General features: G+C 40.1%; 1 protein-coding gene and 1 long non-coding RNA gene across 4 annotated transcripts in view; one reads left to right on the forward strand and one right to left on the reverse strand.

Annotated features, from left to right (window-relative positions):
• The window catches only part of ZNF654 (zinc finger protein 654), a 108,278-nt gene that overhangs the window by 67,010 nt on the left and 27,814 nt on the right, over positions 1–13,454 (forward strand). For both annotated transcript variants that reach the window (XM_070071937.1, XM_008267096.4), the window contains exon 3: positions 1,374–1,455. Coding sequence is in view for 1 of the 2 variants with exons in the window: in XM_008267096.4 (XP_008265318.1) it covers positions 1,374–1,455 (82 nt within the window). In the remaining variant the exon portion in view is untranslated. The remainder of the gene's footprint in view (positions 1–1,373; positions 1,456–13,454) is intronic.
• LOC127482964 (uncharacterized) overlaps positions 1–13,454 on the reverse strand; it is a 73,469-nt gene that overhangs the window by 25,350 nt on the left and 34,665 nt on the right. The gene's annotated exons all lie outside the window — the stretch shown is intronic.

Consider the following 13,454-nt stretch of genomic DNA (forward strand, 5'->3'; position numbering starts at 1 on the left):
TAATTCTACCTGTCAAATAAATTTAAAAAAAAGATTTTATTTATTTATTTGAAAGGCACAGTTACAGAGAAGGAAGGAAAGACAGAGAGAGAAAGGGAGAACTTCCCTCTGCTGGTTCACTCTTCAGATGTCCACAAAAGCCGGGGCTAGAATAGACTTAAGTCAGAATCTTGTAACTCCTTCCAGGTCTACCACGTGATTAGCAGGAGCCCAAGCACTCAGGCCATCTGCTGTTGCTTTCCCAGGTGCATTAGCAGGGAGCTGGATTGGAACTAGAGCAGCTGCATATAGGATGCTAGCATGACAGGTGGCAACCTAGCCCACTGTGCCACAGAGTCAGCCTCTGTGCCCATTTTAGATCATTCTCCTATGTGTAACCACTGTTGTTTTTTTTTTAAGAAAGCTTTTATTTAATAAATACACTCCCGTCCCACCTCCTAATCCTGCTCCCATTTCATTCTTCATTAAGATTCATTTTTAATTATATACAGAAGACCAACTCTATACCAAGTAAATATTTCCACAATTTGCCCCCCCACACACAGAAAATATACAGTACTGTTTCAAAAGAAGTTTTACACTTAATTCTCATAGTACAACTCATTAAGGACAGAGGTCCTACATGGAGAGTAAGTGCACAGTAACTCCTGTTGTTTATTTAACAATTGACACTCTCATTTATGATGTCAGTGATCACCTGATGCACTTGTCATGAGCTGCCAAGGCTATGGAAGCCTTTTGAGTCCACAAACTGTCCATACTTAGGCAGGGCCATAAGCAAAGTGGAAGTTCTCTCCTTTCTTCAGAGAAAAGTACATCCTTCTTTGATGGCCCCTTCTTTCCACTGGGATTTCACAGAGATCCTTCATACAGGTCATATTTAGCCAAAGTATCTTGGCTTTCCATGCCTGAAATGGTGTTATGGGCTTTTTAGCCAGATCTGAATGCCTTAAGGGCTGATTCTGAGGTCAGAGTGCTGTTTAGGGCATTTGTTTCTTGATGAGTCTGCTGTGTGGCCTGCTTCCCATGTTGGATCATTCTCTCCTTTTTAATTCTATCTATTATAACCACTGTTTCTGCCATTTTGTATACCATGGAATATTTATTGAATTGTGAATATTGGTAGGCATGAGTACTGTTTTAATGGTTCCATTCTATAATAACTTTATGTATATTATTTGCATTTTTCTTGAAGATACTTTTAAGATTTTAGTAAAAACATAATATGAAAATGATGAGAAGTTTTTTGCAGCAAATATTTTTAAAACAAATATCTGACATTTGATAGTTTTTATGGCTTTTGATAATCTAATAAACTGGAAAAAATCATTTATTCTTATAAATGAAAGTTATCATTCACTTATTCCTTCTAGGAGTTTCTTTGAATTGCTGCTGTTCTTTGGAAGAGATGAGTTTTATGAAGAGCCCTTAAAAGATATTCTTGGATCATTCCAGGTAAAAGAATTTCCTACTTTAGATTATTGTCTGCATTATAATAGGGCTTTCTTCTCCCCCTACAAATAGTTTATTGTTCATTTATTGCTTATAAGTTATTATGCTTGCTAAGGTGACCATGTTTTAGAGTCTGTGATGCTGGCAGATAAAGAGAGATCTTAAAATTAATTTTCTGCTATATTCCCAAGCAGTTTGTAGCCAGGATTCCAATTCTACATTTGTTGGAAGAGAGCTTGTATAAACTTACTTTTTATTGCTATTATTATTTAGAACTTAGCCCTGGTGAAAAAGGTTTGCTTGTGCCTAGACCAAAAGAAATCTGTCTTGTCCCGTGCCACTTTTTCCCTTCATGTAACTTTCATTTTCTTCATCTCACTGTAGGCTTCCCAAGTTGGGAGGCAAAAGTTTTTTGTTTGTTTGTATCTGGTATAGGAGAGGAGAGAATAAACACATCTGGAAAAGACAAGATTCCTTGTGTCATTTACTTGGGAACCAACTCTTAGTACTCTGGTTCACTCCAGCGTTCTTATCAGCACTTCTATAGGGTGGAAGATGTGTTTTGAGCTCCCCCTAGGGGTAAGGTGTCCAGTTTATCTTGTATTTATTTTATGGTTTTAAATAGGCGTTATTTATGTTCTACCAAGAAAACTGCTATATTAGGTCTGTTGAACATTCTATCCATTCTTATTTCAGCAAAAGAGGTAAAAATACCAGTTTTCATGGAACTTACATGCTAATTAGAGATATATTCAAGTGTTTATGATTTCTTAATTTGCCATTCTAATTTTCCTTTGACACTGTGTACTTGGCAATCCATTCTTGAGCTATTGCTCAGTAAATATTTATTGCATCCCTATAATGTAATAGGTATTAAAGTCTGGGAGGACTTTTTTTTTTTTATTTTTTTTTTTTATTTTTTTATTTTTTTATTTTTTTTTTTATTTATTTATTTTTTTTGACAGGCAGAGTGGACAGTGAGAGAGAGAGACAGAGAGAGAAAGGTCTTCCTTTGCCGTTGGTTCACCCTCCAATGGCCGCCGCTGCAGCCGGCGCACCGCGCTGATCCTGGCAGGAGCCAGGAGCCAGGTGCTTTTCCTGGTCTCCCATGGGGTGCAGGGCCCAAGCACCTGGGCCATCCTCCACTGCACTCCCTGGCCATAGCAGAGAGCTGGCCTGGAAGAGGGGCAACCGGGACAGAATCCGGCGCCCCGACCGGGACTAGAACCCGGTGTGCCGGCGCCGCAAGGTGGAGGATTAGCCTATTGAGCCACGGCGCCGGCTTGGGAGGACTTTAATAAAAAAAAATTCTGCTCTTGTAGAGTTTAATTCTAGTGTAGAGACATAAAGACAATAAATCAAACCTTTTTAAATGAATATTTTAGAAAGTGACAAATGCCCTAGAGAAAAATAAAGTAAGACAGAGATATAGAATGTTGGAATGGTGATATTGAGAAAAGATATTTCACTTTTAAATGAGGTGGTCAAGAAGTACTTCTTGGAGATAGCAGCTAAGCACTGGTAATGGGAACCACTAAAGTGTTTGCAGTAGATGAGACATGGTTATCTTCTACTTTAAATTTATGAAACCATAACATTTCTGAAGGGATATGCCCTTTATATTTTTCTCTTTCAACCAATATATCTACTCACTTATTAAAATAATTTCTCAAGGAAGAAGTCATAATTTTGCCTCCTTTCCTATCTCCTACCCTAATCTTTTTGAAGCACATCCTGTAACCCTCATCTTTAAATTCTCAATGCCATTTCTGCCACATTGGTTGCTCTGATTTCTTCCTACTTGGAATTTCCTTGAATCTTTAACTCCTACTTAGGTGAGGTTTCTTCGTTTGCTCCCATTTTCACTTTACCTGGAGAATCATCCTTCATTTCCTGAACTGAGTTACTGCATTTAATGCTTACTAGGCCCATGCCCTTAGGGATCCAGCAAAAATGTGCAATGAATACATATCCCTAAAACCATGAATTTGCTAAGTTTATGCATTTGCCAAACTTTTGACTGACCTTTGATAATTCAATAGAATTTTAATGTCCACTTTCCCCACTTTCAAAATACTTTAAATATGCTCTACTAGAGTTCATTATTACCCATTGACAACAGTTTCACATATTTTCTCTTCTGCCATAAGTATGTAAACACAGGGCTAATGTATATAAGATCACCTTGGGATCTTGTTAAAATTAACATAATTCAGAGGTATAAAGTGAAGCCCAATAATCTACATTTCTAACAAACTCTTATATGATACTGAAGTTTTTTTTTATTTTTTTTAAGATTTATTTATTATTTTGAAAGCCAGGGTTATACAGAGGGATCTTCAATCTGCTGATTCACTCCCCATATGGCTACAATGGCCAGGGCTGAGCCAGGCTGAATCCAGGAGCCAGGAGCTTCATCCAGGTTTCCAACATGGGTGGCAGGGGCCCATGTTCCACTGCTTTTTCCAAGCTGTTATCAGGGAGCTGGATTGGAAGTGGCAGCTGGAATGCAAACCTGTACCTATATAGGATGCTGGCAATGCCATGCCATAATACCAGCCCATTCCCACCCCCCCCATTACTATTTTTAAGGCAGGTAGTGCCATTCTGGTGAAGGGTGTGGGTTCTGATGTCATATTTCTGGATTTCTATTTTTACAGGAAGACCAAACCTAGATCTTACGCTTATTGTGTTCTTCTATACATGTTGATCCAAAATAAGAGTTTTGGGGGTGGATATTTGGCATAGTGATGAAGTCACCACTAGGGATGCCTGTAGCCTATATCAGAGTGCCTGGTTCAGGTTTGGACTCCTCTGCTTCTGATTCAACTTCCTGCTGATACTCATCCTAGAAGACAGCAGATGATTGCTCAAGTACTTGGGTCTCTCCCATGCATCTGGGAGTCACAGATGGAGTTCTGGGCTTCTGTCTTTGGCCTGGTCCAGCCCTGACTATGTGGTGGGTATTTGGGTAGTGAACCAGTGGATAGAGGATCTGTCTCTGGCTGCCTTTCAAATAAAATGAGGAAAAAAAAAAAAAAAAGAAAAACAAAATCTGAGTTGTTGAAGTAGAATCTTTCAAGTCTTCGTATCTACCATTTTTCTTCTGCATTATTCCAAAAGGAACCTTCATTCTTAGAGCCAGATATTCCATTTACTAGCTTCTAAAAATGTTCTTTCTTAGTCTTTGACTGTCAGAAATTTTTCTTTATCTCAACATAAGAAGATGACACACTTCTCATATTGTGCACCCATCATCTTCATCATGAATCAAGAAGCCATCTAGATTCCTACTGAAATGACAAAAACAATTTTAAATGTGGAGAAAACTCATTATGAATGCTAGAAGTCAGGATGAAGAAAGATAGAATGATGGGCCAAGCAATATTTGATTAACTGAAAGTGACAAAATAGGGAAATGCACGAGAGAAAGAACAACAGAGATAGATTTTCCAGTGGTATCCAGTAGTACCTCCACTGCTACCAACTAAAGGAAATAGCAGATGATGGGAATTTGGTATGTGGCTGGTCTCATTCTTATTGGTGCTTTTCAAAAGTATATCTGAAGCTTGTAGCAGAGCCAAAAAACAAACAAAACAAAACCCCACAAGAATCCCAATGTTACTGTTATACACACATTAAAAATGAAATGAATGGCTCTTTGTGAGAGCATTCCTTCCACTGAAAGAATGGGAGTATGGCCCAAACTAAAGGCAGCCTGCCCCAGTACCCAGAGGTAAGAAAGTCCTGAAGAGAGGGATGATTGTCTCCCACTGAAGCTTTCTCTTTACTCCCTCGTATCCTGTTGACCTAACAAATTAAACTATAGTACATAGAAACTTTCTCCTTCTTTCTTTGGACTTGAAGGATTTCATAAGGCCCTATTCACCCAGGTGTTAAACAGATCTCTGTTCCAGGTATTCTAGGTAAAAATGACCAAAGATAAATACCAATTATTATCTATTACATGCAAAGATAAGACAGTTATAATTTTTTGGCCGGCACCGTGGCTCAGTAGGCTAATCCTCCGCCTTGCGGCGCCGGCACACCGGGTTCTAGTCCCGGTCAGGGCGCCGGATTCTGTCCCGGTTGCCCCTCTTCCAGGCCAGCTCTCTGCTGTGGCCAGGGAGTGCAGTGGAGGATGGCCCAAGTCCTTGGGCCCTGCACCTGCATCGGAGACCAGGAAAAGCACCTGGCTCCTGCCTTTGGATCAGCGCGGTGCCGTGGCGGCCATTGGAGGGTGAACCAACGGCAAAAGGAAGACCTTTCTCTCTGTCTCTCCCTCTCACTGTCTGTAACTCTAACTCTCAAATAAAATCTTTAAAAAAAAAATACAGTGAAAGGGAGAACTTTGGCACAGTGATTAAGATGCCTGCCATGTCCCACATCCAAGTTTCGAGGTTGGATTCCTAATTCCAGCTTTTCTTCCAATGCTACTGGAAAGTAGCAGGTATGGTTCAAATAACCATGTCCATGCCACTCATGTGGGAGATGTAGATCTAGCTCAGACTGAGCTTTTGCTGACATCTAGAAAGTAAACCAGCACATGGGAGCTCCGTCTTATTATTTGTCTCTTTAAAAAGAAAAAAAAAGTATAGTGCAGTGATTGACAGCAGATTAAAAAACTCTAACAAACCCTAAATCAATGAAGGAAGCAATCTCTAAAACTTATTTCTCAAAGTTACATGTGAGCATATCCTATCTTGTTATATCCATCAGTTTTGGGAATAAAGGAAAGTTCCTACAAATGGAAGACACATGTAAAACAAATGGGATTCCCACAAAGGAAACAAAATCAGGCTGGCATGGAATTCCTCTGTAATAACAAATGCCAGGCTGGCGCTGTGGTGTAGCTGGTAAAGCCACCACCTTCAGTGCTGGCATCTCATACCGGCATGTGTTCGAGTCCTGGCTGCTCCACTTCCGATCCAGCTCTGCTAGAGCCTGGGATAGCAGTAGAAGATGGTCCAAGTCCTTGGATCCCTGCACCCACTTGGGAGACCTGGGAGAAGTTCCTGGCTCCTGGCTTCAGATTGGCTCAGCTCCGGCTGTTGCGGCCATCTGGGGAGTGAACCAGCAGATGGAAGACCTCTCTCTCTGTCTCTCTCTCTCTGCCTCTGCCTCTCTGTACTCTGCTGAATCTTTAAAAACAAAACAAAACAAAAGCAAATGCCAGAATAAGTAAATAATGATTGTGGAGTTTTTCAAGAGGAAAAAAAATAGATTGAATAATGCAGCACCCAATAGTTTATGAGAGGGCAAAAAAAAAAAAAATAAATGAATAATCTAAACAAACTGACTCCACGTCTTTTCTCAGGAAAATAAAGTATTCCAGTTGGTTAAAAAACACATTAGAGTTCTTCTAGGATAAACGAAATAGGATTGATCTAAGTAAAGAAGTAGAAATTATTAAGTTATTGTTTCACGGCTATTATGAAGACTCTATTAAGGTCACGTTGTTCCAGAAAAAGAAAATACATGTTTGTAAAAAAAAAAAAAAGAGCACATGTAATAATCTGTAACTAAAACCTCAAATTATGATATTGATTGGATACAGAGTAAGGTAGATAGGGAAAAATCAGATATATTTTTGGGCCTGTAAACTGAGTATCTACATAAAATGGTGTCATTGGATACAGATTAAAGTAGGTAGGGAAAAATAAAATTATTTTTGGGCCTCTAAACTGCATATCTACATAAAATTGTGTCATTTGCCAAGTGGGCAGTGATTACAGGGGGAAGAGCGGGATATTCAAAAATAAGTTCCATTCTTGATATGCTGATTTAAATGTCACTGAAACATTGATCAAAGGTAAAGCCAGCAATAACAGAGGAATTAGAAAGAAAGGGTTAAAGCTCACTCAGCTTTACTAGGGCCAAGTGTTGAGCTCTCCTAAGAATTCAAAGTGTACAGTTATAAACCAAAAAATTTAGCAGATTTTATTACTTTTAATTAACGTGGAGATGTTTAGAACTATTAGTGTCCTACTGAAACCTTCTGAAAACTGGAATACAGTTCCTCCTTATTTGGAATAAATTTCCCAAGGATTTAATTTGGCGAAGTCCTAGTCTTGGTATTCAAGGCAATCTTTGTAGTTCTTGTGAAATGAATACTGCTGTTATCAGTTTACTAGCAAGACATTTTATGAGGAGTAATTCTTTCACATATAAGTTTGTTTTTTTTTTTTGTCTCTGCTAAACTTCTTTGACTACATCTGAGCCTACTCCCAACCTCTAAATATTTCTACCATTACAAATCTCTTATCCCTCTATACTCTGTCAGGTTGTACATCTCTCTCACTATGCTATTAAATAGAGTGAGCAGAGGCTGATTTTAATCCCTGTCTAGCAGGTGGGAGTCTTAATCCGTTAGTATTGACAGAAATGCTTGCCAAAACAAATGAAGGATAAATGAGTCCACAGTCTGTCTGATATCTGGCCTTTCTTTAAAGACAAAGTAAGCAAACAAACAACCGTTTTAGAGAAGTATTATCTTGTTGAACTTTAAAAAATGAAAAACAGGATGAAACTGTCTACATTATAGTCCACTGGTACCCACCATGTACAGTGAAAAAGGGGAAAGGGAAAGGTCAATAAAGGTATTTATGGAATGAAAACATCAAATATTTATTTGTGGATTTGATTTTGACATTGTGTATGTGGGGAGCAACCCGGACTAGACTAAGTTACTGGAATTAAGACTTATTCTATGCATCTGCTCTCCCACAATATGGCGCTGGGAGAGAAGAAAACAGCTTCTACACAGCTGCCTCCAGTTCAGCCAATAAACTGTAGGACTTGCTCCTGATTGGAGGAGAGCAGCGTACTCGGCGTGTGGGAAGCCGAGTTGGGATTGGCAGAGGAGGACTATAAAGGAGGAGAGAGACGGCATGCACCAGGAACATCTAAGGGGAACATCTAAGGGGAACACCTGTGCAGCCCCCAGAGAGCCGGCCGGCGGTGTGCCACTCCCCTGCAGAAGTGGGGAATGTGGCAGGGGGAACCGCCCTTCCACGGAGGTGGAAGGGACAGTAGCCAACCCGGGAAGAACCAGCAGCAAACCCGGGGAGGGCCGAGCAGACGAAAGAACAGCACAGGGTCCTGTGTCGTTCCTCCACGAAGAGGGGGAGCGACAGTGTAGAAAACGGAAATCAAAATATGTTTAATTGTGAGAAAAGTGTAAGGGAAAAGACTTAACTATCTGTGCAAGAAATCTGAGATAACTATACCGTGCATTTAGCACTGGGAATGAAAAGGATGTTAAAATTAAAGAATTAGGGGCTGGTGTCGTGGCTCACTTGGTTAATCCTCTGCCTGTGGCGCCAGAATCCCATATGGGCACTGGGTTCTAGTCCCATTTGCTCCTCTTCCAGTCCAGCTCTCTGCTGTGGCCCGGGAGGGCAATGGAGGATGACCCAGGTGCTTGGGCTCCTGAACCCGCATGGGAGACCAGGAAGAAGCACCTGGCTCCTGGCTTCGGATCGGTGCAGTGCCGGCCGTAGTGGCCATTTGGGGGGTGAACCAAAGGAAGGAAAACCTTTCTCTCTGTCTCTCTCACTATCTATATCTCTACCTGTCAAATAAATTTTAAAAAAATTGAAAAATTAAAGAATTAAAGTTATAGATTCTTACCTATAATCTTGGGATGACTGTAATTTTTTTAAGATTTATTTATTTGAAAGGCAGTTACATAAAGAGTGATAGATTTAATAAGTTTTACATGAGTATTTCACTGTATCAGAAATATTTTCACTTCCTGTGTTTTTTAAAAGTAATCTGAGAAACATCTTAGTGAGATTTCATTGTTAAAATTGTGTAATTTGAAGAGATACAGGAGCAAGAGTTTTTTCAAGTATAAAATTTACAATAAATAAACTTGAAACAGTTAAGCTCAAGGGAAAAAGTACAAGTCTCCAAAAGATAAAACTGTCAGCATCGATAAATTGTATGTATCTCAGGAAAAGCCAGTATACCCTGACACCAGAACAGCAGTCATTACAAGAGAGGGTACTAAGCATTGCACTTTGACAGTTAAATCACACAACATCCAACCATAAACAAAGATTTGCAGTACTAAAACCTGCAGTCCAGTGTTGTCAGGAGGAAGCATGTAAATGTCTTCAAAAAATCAATAAGGTCAACATTTTGAAACCAGTTTTGAGAACTAGTTAATGAGGTATTTTGTTCACTGAAAGTAGATTGTGTGATGTTCTAATATACAATAACTAGAATTCTCAGCTCATTAGTGCTTGAAACAGTTAATATTTTTCTAGATAAAATACAGAAATGTTAAGTTGTAAGGAAATATATAGAGTACATCCAGTCTCAAAAAAGTATGAAACTAAGGAGGCAGAAGATTCATTCATTCACTCAAATAACATTTATTGGAGATTAATTTGCACAATTTGTATAGTACAAGCAGCACTGTGACCTGTTTTTGTGACTGATGCTTTTTTGGCTGAATCAGATTTTATATTTATATCTGTGTCTGCAAATAAATCTTGTATATACCTTAATTCTGCTTTTATTATTACAAATTAGAACTGTGACAATAGCACTTTCCTGGTAGTTAAATTTATTCATTATTTATTTATTTTAAATATTCATGGTAGGGTTGTACTTGAATTAGCATGGCAACCACCAAATAATTTTGAAATTTGATTACGTTCTTCAGTTCGTGGTTTTACTGTGCTTATGATTGTAGTTCTCAGATATAACTCTACTAATTTAAGGAAGTTACATTTGTTACCTAACATTTTAAAAAAACAAAGTATAAATCTGTTACACATGGGATAATTATTTATATTCATTCATTTGTTCCCAAAAGGAGTGTCTTAAATAGCTCACAAGTATTTGATTCTAATTATTTGTAAAAATCAAACAATGTAACTTTTGGGCATGCATATATTTTGATGCTTTTATCTATTTATTTATTTGAACAGTTACAGAGAGAGGAAGAGGCAGAGAGAGAAAGAGATAGAGATCTTCCATCCATTTGTTTACTCCCCAGATGGCCGCAAAGCCAGAAGTCAGGAACTTCCTCTGGATCTCCCACATGGGTGTAGGGGCCCAAGACTTGGGCCATTTTCCACTGCCTTCCCAGGCGCATCTGCAGGGAGCTGATCAGAAATGGAGCAGCCCTGGTCTCACACTGGTACCCATATAGGATGCTGGCATCTCAGCAGCGGCTTTATCCATTATGACACAATGCTGGCCCCATTGATTTTTTTTTTAAAGACTTATTTATTTGAAAGAGTTGCAAAGAGAGGGGGAGACAGAGAGAGCTTGAGAGAGAGAGAGAGAGAGACTGTCCATTCACTGGTTTATTCCCCAAGTGGCTACAATGGCTAGTGTGGAGCTAGGCCAATGTCAGGAGCCAGGAGCTTCTTCCAAGTCTCCCATGTGGGTGGCAGGGCCCCAAGCACTTGGGACATCTCTGCTTTCCCCAAGCCATTAGCAGGTAGCTGGATCAGAAGTGGAGCAGCTAGAACTAGAACTAGCACCTATATGGGATGTCAGCATTCCAGGCAGCAGCTCTACCTGCTGCGGCACAGGTAAAACCTATTTTGATATTTTGAGAGTGGGAATCACTTTAGAACTATTTAATCCAGTTCCCTTATTTTACAGATTTGAACATTAAACTCCAAAGGAGTTGAGGTTCATAGAAGCAGAATGATGGTCTAAGTCTTACCTTCAAATTACCCTCAGAATTTTTTTTCCTTCATTCTTTTTTTTTTTTTTTTTTGGCTTACAATAAACCAAATAATTCTTAAATTGTATTTTTCAGGTTTAACCAACTTAATAAAAACACTTTGAGGACAGCCACACTGACAGATTTCAACTACATGATTACTTCTTTGTCAGTCTTCTGTCTTTTCTTTCTCAAGTAACTTCTTTTAGATACAGTTCATGGTAGAATTTATTCTCATTGTTTGGTCCAATGATTTCTTTTTAAAGATTTATTTATTTATTTATTTGAAAGTCAGAGTTACACAGAGAGAGGAGAGGCAGAGAGAGCGAGGTCTTCCATCTGGTGGTTCACTCTTTAATTGGCTGCAGTGGCCGGAGCTGTGCTGATCCAAAGCCAAGAGCAAGAAGCTTCTTCAGGGTCTCCCATCGGGTGGAGGGGCCCAAGGACTTGGGCCTTATCAGAGAGCTGGACCAGAAGTGGAGCAGCCAGGACTTGAACCAGTGCCCACACGGGATGCTGGCACTGTGGGCCGTAGCCTTACCCGCTAAGCCACAGCACCGGCCCTCCAATGATTGTTAGGTAAGATCTGATGCCTTATGGTCAGATCTACTGCCCTCTTAATGCAAAGCATCCTCTCCATCAGAAAAGCTCCCAGGAAGCTATCTCTGGCTTCTTTGGTATTTTCATTCTCGTGTGTTGCATTATCTTTCATTGTCCCCAGCTTATTGAGTCCTGCACATCATAATACCATTTTGAAGTATCATCCAGCCACCAGTCATGTTGCAACTGCAGGCCTGCCTGCCATTGTGTCCTGGGAACCAGCATTCTTTCCTGTATGCCATGTTCCCTAATCTATTATATATCTAACAATGTAACCAAGTGTTGGTAATGTCTGTAGCAAAATAAGAGGTTTAAAGGAATGTGTTTTTTTCCATTTTTTTAAAAGATTTATTTATTTATTTGAAAGAGTTACACAGAGAGAGGAGAGGCAGAGAGAAGTCTTCCACCTAATGGTTCACTCCTCAATTGGTCGCAACTGGCAGAACTGCGGTGATCCAAAGCCAGGAGCCAGGAGGTTCCTCCAGGTCTCCCACATGGGTGCAGGGGCCCAAGGACTTGGGCCATCTTCCACTGCTTTCCCAGGCCATAGCAGAGAGCTGGATTGGAAGAGGAGCTGCTGGGACTAGAACCGGCGCCCATATGGGATGCCAGTGCTTCAGGCCAGGGCATTAACCTGCTGCACCACAGCACCAGCCCCAAGGAATGTTTTATTTATACTGCTCTCCTAAAGAGATTCATGTTTTTTGTTTGTTTGTTTGTTTGTTTTTTTTAAGGGCAGAGTGACACAGAGAAGGAGAGAGATATCTTTTATCCACTGTTTCACTCCCCAAAAGGCCAAGCAAAAGCCAGGAGCCTGGAACTCTATCCATGCCTCCTACATGGGTGGCAGGGTCTCAAGTACTTGGGCCATCTTTCTATGCTTTCTCTGTTGCATTAGCAGCAAGCTGGACCAGAGCAGAGCACCCAAAACCTAACCCGGTACTCAATATAGGATGCTGGTGTAGCAGGTGGCAGCTTAGACCACTGTGCCACAAAATGCCAATGAGTGATCTGGACTATAATAAAGGCTTAAATTAGAGTGGTAGCTTAGAAATAGCAAAGCAGCAGCAGATTAGGACATGGTAAGAAAACTGACTTGATGGGATCCAGCACTGTGGCATAGAAGGTTAAGCTCTGCCTGCAGTGTTGGCATCCCAAATGTACACCAGTTCAAGTACTAACTGCTCCACTTGAAATCCAGCTCCATGCTAATGTGCCAGGTAAAAAGTCTGTGGGTCCCTGCATCCATGTGCCATGTGGGAGACCTGGAAGAATCTGGCTCCTGGCTCAGCCCCTGCTGTTGTAGCCTTTTGGGGGAATGAACCAGTAGATGAAAGATATCTCTTTCTCTCTCTCTCTTCTCTGTATCCCTGTCTTTCAAATTAATAAACAAATCTTGAGAAGGGAAAAAAAAGAAAATTGACTTGATGTTGGGATCAATAAAAGATGAAGCTGAGATTTTAGTTTGGTTGCAGACACAAGTATCAACACAAATAATACTAAGACCAGAAGTCTTGAGAGTTCTGTTATCTTAATACATAGTTTTATTTTAAAAAGTTTGAGCACATATGCCCACTGTGTGTATATTTATAATTCATATACAGATACCGATTCTGCGTAACTCTGAAACATACATTTTAGGAGATGGTGCAGCAGATTAAGCCTCAGCCTGTGATACTGACAGCCCATATCAGAGCACTGGTTCTAACAC

The sequence above is a fragment of the Oryctolagus cuniculus genome, chromosome 4, assembly GCF_964237555.1.
Source record: "Oryctolagus cuniculus chromosome 4, mOryCun1.1, whole genome shotgun sequence".
Classification (NCBI taxonomy): Eukaryota; Metazoa; Chordata; class Mammalia; order Lagomorpha; family Leporidae; genus Oryctolagus; species Oryctolagus cuniculus.